This window comes from Oncorhynchus tshawytscha, linkage group LG08, assembly GCF_018296145.1.
Source record: "Oncorhynchus tshawytscha isolate Ot180627B linkage group LG08, Otsh_v2.0, whole genome shotgun sequence".
Lineage (NCBI taxonomy): Eukaryota > Metazoa > Chordata > Actinopteri > Salmoniformes > Salmonidae > Oncorhynchus > Oncorhynchus tshawytscha.
The window spans coordinates 41,076,678-41,089,403 of NC_056436.1; the positions used below are offsets into that span (position 1 = coordinate 41,076,678).

The 12,726-nt window shown below is 42.0% G+C and overlaps 1 protein-coding gene across 1 annotated transcript in view; it reads right to left on the reverse strand.

Annotated features, from left to right (window-relative positions):
- LOC112256477 (SH3 and cysteine rich domain) overlaps window positions 1-12,726 on the reverse strand; it is a 92,471-nt gene that overhangs the window by 31,592 nt on the left and 48,153 nt on the right. The window contains exon 7 of the mRNA XM_024429766.2: window positions 10,872-10,948. Coding sequence (XP_024285534.1) covers window positions 10,872-10,948 — 77 coding nt within the window. The remainder of the gene's footprint in view (window positions 1-10,871; window positions 10,949-12,726) is intronic.

Consider the following 12,726-nt stretch of genomic DNA (forward strand, 5'->3'; position numbering starts at 1 on the left):
TAATGTTACACATTGTGTTTTTATATTCATATGGAATGTGTATTTGTTTATATGACAGAGTACTAGGGCCACACTGAAGAAAAAGGATAAAGTCATACATTTATGAGGCTGGTTCTTTCTGCAGAAAAGCTACATATTGTTTTTACAGTTTTGATACTTATGACAATTGTGATACTTAATATTCTGGCACATCAGCATGTCTTTGTTTATGAAACCAGACTGAAGTACAATTTCACGAAATGCCCCACATCTGTCATTTTAACAACTGTCCTCCTTTAAAACAACTGGTTACAATATTATGACTTGTGTTTTTTTCCCCTCTGTGGCCCTAATATTCTATCATTTTATATATAGCCTTATAGTCTATGGGAAACTGTAAATTATCTAATGATAGCAACATCATCTAAAAATCATTTTTTATCCAAAATCATTGAAATTAATGATCACAAACGTTTAAATAATAACAGTGGGTCTAGTTATATGTGATAACAATGTATAGTGAGCAGTGAAATAACTATTGGTTTCCATTTGTGGTGACTGCTGACTGACATTAGGGATGAGATTAAATAGATCCTGGAATTTAGCCTGGTCTGGAGCAGGCTAGCTCCACAGAATAAATCTCCATGGTAATTTATACCATAACATATCCTCCTGCCCCCTATCCATCTTTAGTGCAACCGGATTACGGATCAATTGAGCCAGGATCACCAAGATATCCTGGCTTAATCCCTTATCCTAGTTTTGTGCAACAGGCCCCTGGTCCTGAGAAATAGGCTGTTTACTTTGAGAACGTTATTTTTCCAAACATAAAAATAGTGCCCCCTAGCTTTAAGAGGATAACCTCTTAGGGATAGTGAGACGCTAGCGTCTCAAGTGGCCAATAGCCTCGGGAAATGCATAGCGCCAAATTCAAATTAAACGCGATAAAACTCAAACTTTCATTAAATCACACATGCAGGGTACTCAATTAAAGCTACACTCGTTGTGAATCCAGCCAACATGTCAGATTTTAAAAATGCTTTTCGGCGAAAGCATGAGAAGCTATTATCTGATAGCATGCACCCCCCCTGAACCACCTGAACGAGTTGTAAACAAAAGAATTAGCGTAGCCGGCGCTACACAAAACGCTGAAATAAAATATAAAACATGCATTACCTTTGACGAGCTTCTTTGTTGGCACTCCAATATGTCCCATAAACATCACAATTGTTCCTTTTTTTCGATTAATTCCATCCATGTATACCCAAAATGTCCATTTATAAAGCAGGTTTGATCCGGAAAAAAACAGCTTTCCAAAACACAACGTCACTCCAAAACATTTCAAAAGTTGCCTATAAACTTTGCCAAAATATTTCAAACTACTTTTGTAATACAACTTTAGGTATTTTTAAACGTTAATAATTGATCAAATTGTAGACGGGGCAAACTGTATTCGATAGAAAAAGTAAACAAACCATGCTCCTTTTTCCCTCTTGTGTAACTATCAAAAGTGTAACGTTGTTCCAGGAAGTGCCTCTTCTTCGTTTCACCAATGATTAACTTCAACCCAATTCCAAAGACTGGTCACATCCTGTGGAAGTCGTAGGAACTGTAAAATGGGCGCTAATCTAATTTCCCTTGGCAAAGACAACTGAGGGAACTGTCAGAGGGAGAATTGTAAAAAATTCTGAACAGTTTTTCCTTGGGGTTTTGCCTGCTACATAAGTTCGGTTATAGTCACAGACATGATTGAACCACTTTTAGAAACGGTTTTCTATCCACACCTACTAATCATATGCATATAATATATTCCTGGCATGAGTAGCAGGAAGTTGAAATTGTGCACGCTATTTATCAAAAAGTAGAAATGCTGCCCCCTATCTTTAAGAGAAATCGCACAATGTCAAATTGGTGATGTTCAAAAATAGTTTAAAAAAAAACTGTTACAGATCCAGTTGCAGGGTGTTCATACAAATCTTTTTAAAGTGCGCTGCGGAGCTCTGCGAGATTTCTGTGATTTTCTATGATTTTCTGAAATAACACACACACACTAAACCCTCCGTAAATAACTCAGTTCTTAACGTAAATACTTAAAACTCAGGATTCTGTAAAGGCATACCCCAATCAGGATATGAGTTTATTTATAGCTTCCTGTGCCAACCGGAAGTGCCTTAAATGGTGTCATAGTGGCTGTTTTGAAGGGTTAAAATGGTCAGACCTTTTCAAACCTTCATATGTGTGATTAGGCAACCCCCATGAACTGTAAATCAGTCATGACTCCCATAAAATTTCAAAGAAAACTAAATCACACACACACACACAGCTTGGCAGGAGGGACCCATTGGGGTGCATAGAGACAGACAGTGCCTGCAATAGTTACCTTTGTTCGAGCTAAAAAAGAACCGTCAGACCTAGAGTTCTGAAACTTTAGAAACCTGTTCTAGACCTCAGGTCGATAGTGCGTGGTGAGTTAGGTGGCTCTAGAAGGTTCTCGGACCGAGAAACAGCCTCGTACATTTGCAATGACTTCAATTCATTTTGTCCATTTCGAAAATGACGACATTTAGAAAAGTCTCAGAGACGCAAGACTGGGTGCATTGAAACCGGCTCGGCCCATAGAGACGGACCCCAATGTTTCTGTCCGATAGCTCATTCAAGGACCCCGTAGCAAGGCATGGAAAAAAGTGGATTTTCAGCACCAATTAGGGACTTGCTCGGGCACCAAATTACCTATTGAGCCAAAACTTGGGATTCGGGGTCGCCTCAGCTAGGCCTACACATAACATCAGAACTGGACCCGCAGCTAGAAGGTAACTACATGTTTTACATTTTTATTATGGTTTGAACAGAAGGCGTTGTGAACGAGTTGGAAAAAGTGGGTTTGGTGTCAGTTTGTATCAGTTTGGTGTCAGAATGATATCTAATTGACTGATGGACGGTGACTTGCTGGTGACTCTTGTCCATTTGCAATATGTTTAAACAGTGAGGTACCATCACCAAAGTGACATTCTGAAATCAACCCTAACGAGCGATGGAAAGGAACAACTATCACTGCCCGGCCATCCCGAGTTCATCAGGCCAGTCAATTTTGCATTTCTGCAGTATTTTTGAGCATGTCAAATTTCTTATGGCATTTGGCCCCCAAAAAGTGACTTTTGACTTCCTATGAAATCATATTGCAAATGGACAAAACATTTGCCTTATGCACAAGTAAAAAAATATGATAATAAAAGTTGACAAAAGTATAGTTTGAGCAAAGTATAGTTTGACTTTTGAGCATGCCAAATTCGTGATGGTAAATGCCCATTGAAACATATTGCAAATGCACGTGCACTTGCAATGTGATTCAACAGTGAAAAAACATCACTGAATGGACATGATGAAGTCAACACAACGAGCAATGGAAAGGAACAACTATCACTGCCCGGCCATCCCGAGTTCATCAGGCCAGTCAATTTTGCATTTCTGCAGTATTTTTGAGCATGTCAAATTTCTTATGGCATTTGGCCCCAAAAAGAGTGACTTTTGACTTTGACTTTCTATGAAATCATATTGCACATGGACAAAACATATGCCTTATGCACAAGTAAAACATTTTTTTTAAAATGATGAGAATAAAATATGACTAAGGTATGTTGATACAGTTCTTATACGTGTGTAATTGACACAAAATTCGAAAGAATTTCGAAAAACGGTCCAGAAAGCACTTTTTTAAGGGGTTTTGCTTTTTCAAAATGTTGCTTTTGGATGTTGACTTGTGTTGCATTTGCAATATGAAAAACCACGGTGGAGCGCGCTCGCCACCTGTTGGATTTTGAAAGTGTTACACCTGGCATTTTGCCATATGGCATTTGCAATCAACTTTGAACGAAACAACGCCGAATTGAGTGGTATTGGACACCGTGTATATGGTTTGTCCAGTGCCAATGACTTCCCATTCATTTTTGTCCATTTCAGGGGGGTGTTCCCTTACAAAACTTCAAATTTGTAGCTTTTTAGCCATTTCCATGTAGACTTGATGGATGGCCTGACATTCTCCTGTAGAATTCTCTGATACAGAACAGAATTCATGGTTCATTCTATTAAGGTAAGTTGTCCATGTCCTGAGGCAGCAAAGCATCCCCAAACCATCAGACAACCAGCACCATGCTTGACCGGTTGTATAAGGTTCTAACTATGGAATGCAGTGTTTGGGTTTTCACCAGGCATAATTGGACCCATACCGTACAAAAAGTTATACTTTTGACTCATCTGTCCATAGAACATTCTTTCAAAAGTCTTGATGATCATCCAGGTTCTTTTTGGCAAACTTGAGTCAACTTTTTGGACAAGATGGGTCCCATTGGGTGTTGCATAACTTTGGAATTGGGCGTTGCAAAACTTTGTTAATTAAATAAATAAAATAAGCCTCCATTTTGTTTTGTTATTTGTAAACTCAGATTCCCGTTATCTAATATTAGGTTTTGGTTGAAGCTCTGATAACATACCGTCACGCCCTGACCTTAGTTATCTTTGTTTTCTTTATTATTTTGGTTAGGTCAGGGTGTGACGAGGGTGGTTTGTGTAGTTTTTACATTGTCTAGGGTTTTTTGTATGTCTAGGGGTTGTTGTATATCTAGGTGGTTATATGTCTATGGTTGCCTGGATTGGTTCCCAATCAGAGGCAGCTGTTTATCGTTGTCTCTGATTGGGGACCATATTTAGGTAGCCATATTCCTTGGGTATTTTGTGGGTCATTGTCTATGTGTAGTTGCCTGTCAGCACTCGGTTTATATAGCTTTACGTTCGTTTTGTTATTTTTGTTAGTTTGTTTAGTGTTCTTCGTTGAATAAAGAATCATGTATTCATATCACGCTGCGCCTTGGTCTCCTCGTTATGACGAACGTGACAGAATAACCCACCAAACAAGGACCAAGCAGCGTGAAAAGGAGGAACAGAGCCTAATGGGGAGATGGACCTGGGAGGAAATATTAGATGGTGCAGAACCCTGGACACAGCTGGGGGAGTATTGCCGTCCTAAGGAGGAGTTAGAGGCAGTGAAAGCGGAACGGCGATACTACGAGGAAAAATACCGGAGAATAGAGGAACGGCGACGATATGAAGGTACACGGCTAGCACGGAAGCCCGAGAGGCAGCCCCAAGATTTTTTTTGGGGGGGAGGCACACGAGGAGATTGGCTGAGTCAGGTAGGAGACCTGAGCCAACTCCTCGTGCTTACTGTGGGGATGGGGAGCGTGTTACTGGTCAGGTACCGTGTTATGCGGTAGAGCGTGTTATGCTCCTCGCAATTGTCGGGCTAGAATGGGCATCCAGGCAGGACGTTTGCGCCAGCTCTATGTTCTGGATCTCCAATGCGTCTCCACGGTCCAGGTCCAGTGTATCCTGTGCCTCCTCCCCGCACTCACCCTGAGGTGCGTGTCACCAGCCCAGTACTACCAGTGCCAACACCACGCACCAGGCTTCCTGTGCGCCTCCAGAGCCCAGTACGCCCTGTTCCTCCTCCCCGCACTCTCCCTGAGGTGCGTGTCACCAGCCCGGTACCACCAGTTCCCGCACCACGCACCAGGCCTCCAGTGCGCCTCCAGGGTCCAGTACGCCCTGTTCCTCTTCCCCGCACTCGCCCTGATGTGTGTGTCACCAGCCTGGTACCACCAGTACCGGCACCACGCACTAGGCCTACAGTGCGCCTCCAGGGTCCAGTACGCCCTGTTCCTGCTCCTCGCACTCGCCCTGAGGTGCGTGTCCCCAGCCCAGTACCACCAGTGCCGGCCCCACGCACCAGGCCTACCGTGCGCCTCGGCAGTCCATAGTGTCCGGCGACAGTACCCAGTCCAGAGTGTCCGGCGACGGTACCCAGTCCAGAGCGTCCGGTGACGGTACCCAGTTCAGAGCGTCCGGCGACGGTACCCAGTCCAGAGCGTCCGGCGACGGTACCCAGTCCAGAGCGTCCGGCGACGGTACCCAGTCCAGAGCGTCCGACGACAGTTCACAGTCCGGAACCTCCAAAGACGGGGCCACAGTCCGGAACCTCCAAAGACGGGCCACAGTCCGGAACCTCCAAAGACGGGCCACAGTCCGGAACCTCCAAAGACGGGCCACAGTCCGGAACCTCCAAAGACGGGCCACAGTCCGGAACCTCCAAAGACGGGCCACAGTCCGGAACCTCCAAAGACGGGCCACAGTCCGGGGTCTCCAGCGATGGTCCCCAGCCCGGGGTCTCCAGTGACGGTCCCCAGCCCGCGGTCTCCAGCGATGGTCCCCAGCCCGCGGTCTCCAGCGACGGTCCCCAGCCTGGGGTGTATGGCGAGAACTCAGTGTAAAGAAGGGGGGCGGCGTCCAGAACCAGAGCCGCCACCGAGGTCAGATGCCCACCCAGACCCTCCCATTTAGGTTTAGGTTTGCAGCCGGGAGTCCGCACCTTTGGCGGGGATGGGGTGTACTGTCACACCCTGACCTTAGTTATCTTTGTTTTCTTTGTTATTTTTGTTAGTTCAGGGTGTGACAAGGGTGGTTTGTGTAGTTTTTGTATTGTCTAGGGGTTGTGTTTATATGTCTATGGATACCTGGATTGGTTCCCAATCAGAGGCAGCTGTTTATCGTCGTCTCTGATTGGGGACCATATTTACAGTGCCTTGCGAAAGTATTCGGCCCCCTTGAACTTTGCGACCTTTTGCCACATTTCAGGCTTCAAACATAAAGATATAAAACTGTATTTTTTTGTGAAGAATCAACAACAAGTGGGACACAATCATGAAGTGGAACGACATTTATTGGATATTTCAAAAAGATTTAACAAATCAAAAACTGAAAAATTGGGCGTGCAAAATTATTCAGCCCCTTTACTTTCAGTGCAGCAAACTCTCTCCAGAAGTTCAGTGAGGATCTCTGAATGACCCAATGTTGACCTAAATGACTAATGATGATAAATACAATCCACCTGTGTGTAATCAAGTCTCCGTATAAATGCACCTGCACTGTGATAGTTTCAGAGGTCCGTTAAAAGCGCTGAGAGCATCATGAAGAACAAGGAACACACCAGGCAGGTCCGAGATACTGTTGTGAAGAAGTTTAAAGCCGGATTTGGATACAAAAAGATTTCCCAAGCTTTAAACATCCCAAGGAGCACTGTGCAAGCGATAATATTGAAATGGAAGGAGTATCAGACCACTGCAAATCTACCAAGACCTGGCCGTCCCTCTAAACTTTCAGCTCATACAAGGAGAAGACTGATCAGAGATGCAGCCAAGAGGCCCATGATCACTCTGGATGAACTGCAGAGATCTACAGCTGAGGTGGGAGACTCTGTCCATAGGACAACAATCAGTCGTATATTGCACAAATCTGGCCTTTATGGAAGAGTGGCAAGAAGAAAGCCATTTCTTAAAGATATCCATAAAAAGTGTTGTTTAAAGTTTGCCACAAGCCACCTGGGAGACACACCAAACATGTGGAAGAAGGTGCTCTGGTCAGATGAAACCAAAATGGAACTTTTTGGCAACAAATGCAAAACGTTATGTTTGGCGTAAAAGCAACACAGCTCATCACCCTGATCACACCATCCCCACTGTCAAACATGGTGGTGGCAGCATCATGGTTTGGGCCTGCTTTTCTTCAGCAGGGACAGGGAAGATGGTTAAAATTGATGGGAAGATGGATGGAGCCAAATACAGGACCATTCTGGAAGAAAACCTGATGGAGTCTGCAAAAGACCTGAGACTGGGACGGAGATTTGTCTTCCAACAAGACAATGATCCAAAACATAAAGCAAAATCTACAATGGAATGGTTCAAAAATAAACATATCCAGGTGTTAGAATGGCCAAGTCAAAGTCCAGACCTGAATCCAATCGAGAATCTGTGGAAAGAACTGAAAACTGCTGTTCACAAATGCTCTCCATCCAACCTCACTGAGCTCGAGCTGTTTTGCAAGGAGGAATGGGGAAAAATTTCAGTCTCTCGATGTGCAAAACTGATAGAGACATACCCCAAGCGACTTACAGCTGTAATCGCAGCAAAAGGTGGCGCTACAAAGTATTAACTTAAGGGGGCTGAATAATTTTGCACGCCCAATTTTTCAGTTTTTGATTTGTTAAAAAAGTTTGAAATATCCAATAAATGTCGTTCCACTTCATGATTGTGTCCCAATTGTTGTTGTTGATTCTTCATAAAAAAAATACAGTTTTATATCTTTATGTTTGAAGCCTGAAATGTGGCAAAAGGTCGCAAAGTTCAAGGGGGCCGAATACATTCGCAAGGCACTATAGGTAGCCATATTCCTTGGGTATTTCGTGGGTTATTGTCTATGTGTAGTTGCCTGTCAGCACTCGGTTTATATAGCTTCACGTTCATTCTGTTATTTTGTTTAGTGTTCTTCGTTTAATAAAGAAGAATGTATTCATATCACGCTGCGCCTTGGTATCCTTGTTATGACGAACGTGACACATTCAGTATCAAAAATGACCCAAAATCGAGAAAATCAGAAAGGGGGCAAATACTTTTTCACGGCACTGTATGTGAAAACGGCAAGTTTATATCTTTATTCTTTGGTGCCCCTGCACATTGACTCTGTACCGGTATCCCCTGTATATAGCCTCGCTACTGTTATTTTATTGTTGCTCCTTAATTATTTGTTATTTTCTTTTTCTTTTCTTTCTTTCTTTTTTACTTCAGTTTATTTTAGTAAATACTTTCTTAACACTTATTTTTCTTTAAACTACATTGTTGTTAAGGGCTTGTAAGTAAGCATTTCATTGTAAGGCCTGTTGTATTTGGCGCATGTGACAAATATAATTTGATTTGATGTTAGGCCCTGTTCTGGCTATGTCATATGGCTGTAGGCTACTAGTTTATTTAGCAGACAAAATTTGCTGAATAAAATAGAAAGGATATTTTCTCCAAACGATTGAGGGAGTGCGCACATGCGGCTATTCTGTGTTGAGCGGTTAACAAAGAAACAAGTATGCTTAGAGTTATTTATGTAACTTTGGTTGTAACACAAATGTTGGGCTATATGTTTAGATTTTTTATACATTCTAAGGCTGCATGATGCGACTCTAATGATGATTTGAACAAAGCCGCATGAAAGGTATGAGTTCTGCTTTGTTTTTGCGCAGGCTGTACACACTTCATCAGTATCTCATTCACAATTTGACATGCACTCGATAATGCCTCGAATTTCCCGGCTGCATCCCCTTTGTGCGGCTGTAATGCCCCCTAAAAAAAATCCATGCCTTTTGCGTCCAGTGGCCGTTGTGCCCTTGAGCTGTGTGCCTCTCACTCACATGGCTCTCAGTCACGTGATCGGGTCTATCTCAAAGGCTACAAGTGAAGACAGACACATCGGGGACACAACTTCACGCGTCCTTATCCAATTCTGAGGCACATATTGAATATATTGGAAGAACTGTCCACATTTACTTTTCATCAGCCAACAAGATTAGTAGGCCTTAACGAACAGCAAAAGCACTAGCATATGTCAATCTACTATCCCCCATAGTACAAATGTTGACGTATTCTGTGTGAGAAATAAATATTCAAAACATTGTCCGGGACAGTTGTGGGATGCGATAGATCGCAAATGAATACAACCACTAGCATCAAAAAACATGTTTTAAGCAATGAGCCTAATGCAACAGATGAGAATGTTTAGCTTAAAATGTTGATAAACTATGAGGCTATTTCTTCACATTATAAGCGCAGCAATGCGCACACGGCAGCAGGCTATAAGCGTGAATGTTCCATAAGTTGGAAAACACCATGTTATGGTGAAAATGATCTTTCCCAAATTTGAAACTCACACGCAGCTTATGTATGCCAGTTAGGCTCTATACCCCTTGTAAATCGGATGAATGCTTACTTTTAAGAAGTTATTTGCCAACTTTAGTTGTGATCAAAACATAGAGGCTACAGGTGTGTGACTATGATTTGAAAAAGTAAAAAAAGAAATGCTGGTCATCATTCACAAGTGATAATATATCATTCACAAGTGATAGGCTAATATTGTCACCCATCACACTATTATTGGTTCAATCTTGTCTTTACATATACAAATTAATAAACGGGTGAAATTTGTTTTGATCCAGAATGGACCATTATCACGCACCTGTCTCGGAACAGGTGCAGTGGAAAAAAATACATCTATGCACTTAAATAGCAAATGGAGAGCGCTTTTCCCGTGGTTCATTTTCATACCAGTGAGGTAGGCTATACTCCTGTTTTAAAGAGAAGGAATGTGCTTAATAATATTAGGAAAGTTGAGAAATAAATATAGTAGGCCTAACCTATAGAAAGGTAATGGGATCCTCCTCTTTTTAATAGAGGCCATCACTCTGTTTTCTCACGCAATTGCAAAGCCTATAGAAATGTTGCATAACATGAGCTCATGGTTCTGCTATAAAATGTTTGATTTACATTTGCATTGACGTCAGAGTGATTAAAGGGAGTACCAGGCAGTTAGCAAGTTTGGTAGGCTACTAATGACCATCAGCAGCATCAGAACTTGGAGAATCCTAATTACCGTGACTAAACGGTCACCTGGAATTTGAATGCCGTCATGACTCATGACCGCCGGTGTGGCAGTAATACGGTCACCGTAACAGCCCTACCCCACACTCTTGTCATTGTAATGTTGAAAATTGGGTCGGAATTACAGAAAGGGCCCAGGGCAGATGAGTTGAAGTCAAAGCCGATATTGAGGTAATTAACTGCCAATCTGATGTTCAAAAGTTCTTGTCGGTTGTAAGAAATGATAGTGGATACATTTCATGAAAATAAACTAAAAATAAACTACAAAATAGCAAAGTTGCGTTGAAAGCTTTCAAAATGGCAGCCATCCAGTACAGCGCCATCGCCATCTTCATACTATACTGTATATTAAGTGCTTGGGCTCCTTACCGGTGAATCATCAGGTTTCCTCTCAGCCACATGGCAATAGGGAATGGGCTCCGTCCCGTTCTCAAGTGATGTGAACACTGGAACACAAAACATTCAATAAATCACCACATATCAATGACAAATACTTAAATTATCAAAGCTTTAGAAGACAGAGAAGCTTGGTTGAATCTCTACAGCAGTGGGATTTTATCTACTGAATGTCCTGGAATAAACCTAAGCATTCATTTTACAAGCTTAGGTAGAGAAGCTATTTCATGAATAAATACATATTTCAGAAAGCCACAGGGTATTCGGATGGGACTACGAACGGGGCAGATTCTCATACTTTAAGTTTGGGTCATTTTTTCCCTACTGAGCCCTGTCCAGATATTCAAATATGGTTGAGTAGAAATACCAGTCTCTACATGTGGCAAGCAGAGAGGAACACAGCACAATGCTTCTATTTCTCTATCCTTATGGGACAGATGATATTCTTTGTGTGGAGCTTCAAATGGCATTTTGAATAGTGTGCTTTCTTTGACTTCATTGTTCTGGGTGAATGCTACTGTAAGCAAAAGGTCAGGCTCATTGGCTTATTTCTCCTATAATTAAATGTGTCTTTGAGATCTTACTCTGAGTACTGTACCCATACATAGAACTGAGATGCAAGTAGGGGAGAGTGGGGTAAGTTGAGCAGTTCTTTAATTCCACATCACTCTGTCAAGGGAAATATATTATTATTTCTAACAAATATATTTACATATACTGTATTTCAGGATGTTTTGTATCCCTGGAAAGAATCAGAATTCATGTAAATATTACAGTTTTGAAAACATAGCTTGTCCAGAAAAGATAAGGAGAGCGGCGGCAGGTAAGGAGAGCGGCAGGACAGGGTAAGTGAAGCAGCATACACATTTCTGTACTGAGTTCATTTGTACCACTACCTTTTAAAGACCATGTCTATCTTTATTTCCGAAACACAATTCAACACAATCGCTCTTTTATCTTTTAATAATTTAAAGCATATTTTAACTCAGACTTAACACCTAACAAACACTTTGTACTTATAATTGTATTAAACCTCTTAAGGATCAGACCCTTTTTTAAATTTATAGGCCCTGTTGTCACCTCATATCCCAGCAATAATGCCTTGCAATTTGCTCGACTTGCCATTGGCTCAACCACTGGCTCAACTTACCCCAAGGCAAACATTTTGACTATATTAGCCGACACAGCTACATGGATGCACTTTCATGCTAGGTTTAGGACCTCATACTTAAGCTTATAGAGAATCCAACTGATATATAGAACAATCTTAAAATGATCTACTTTGGTTTAGATACAAGCATCCTGAAACTTCTAATGAGGAAGAAACCATGTGGTTTCTCCCTTCACAGACTCCATGAAATGATTACCTCTTTTTTTTACCAAAAATGTAGGACACATTGGATTTATTTTTATTTTTTTTGCATTGTAATTTCAGAAAATGTCTGTAATACACTGAGTATACCAAACATTAGGAACAACTTTCTGATATGTAGTTGCCTTCAGAACAGCCTCAATTTGTCAGGGCATGGACTCTACAATGTGTTGAAAGCATTCCACAGGGATGCTGGCCCATGTTGACTCCAATGCTTCCCACAATTGTGTCAAGTTGGATGGATGTCCTTTGGGTGGTGGACCATTCTTGATACACATGGGAAACTGGTGAGCGTGAAAAACCCAGCAGCATTGCAGTTCTTCAGACAAAACGGTGCGCCTGGCACCTACTTACATACCTCGTTCAAAGGCACTGAAATATTTTGTCTTGCCCTTTCATCCTCTGAATGGCACACATACACAATCCATATCTCAATTGTTTCATGGCTTAAAAATC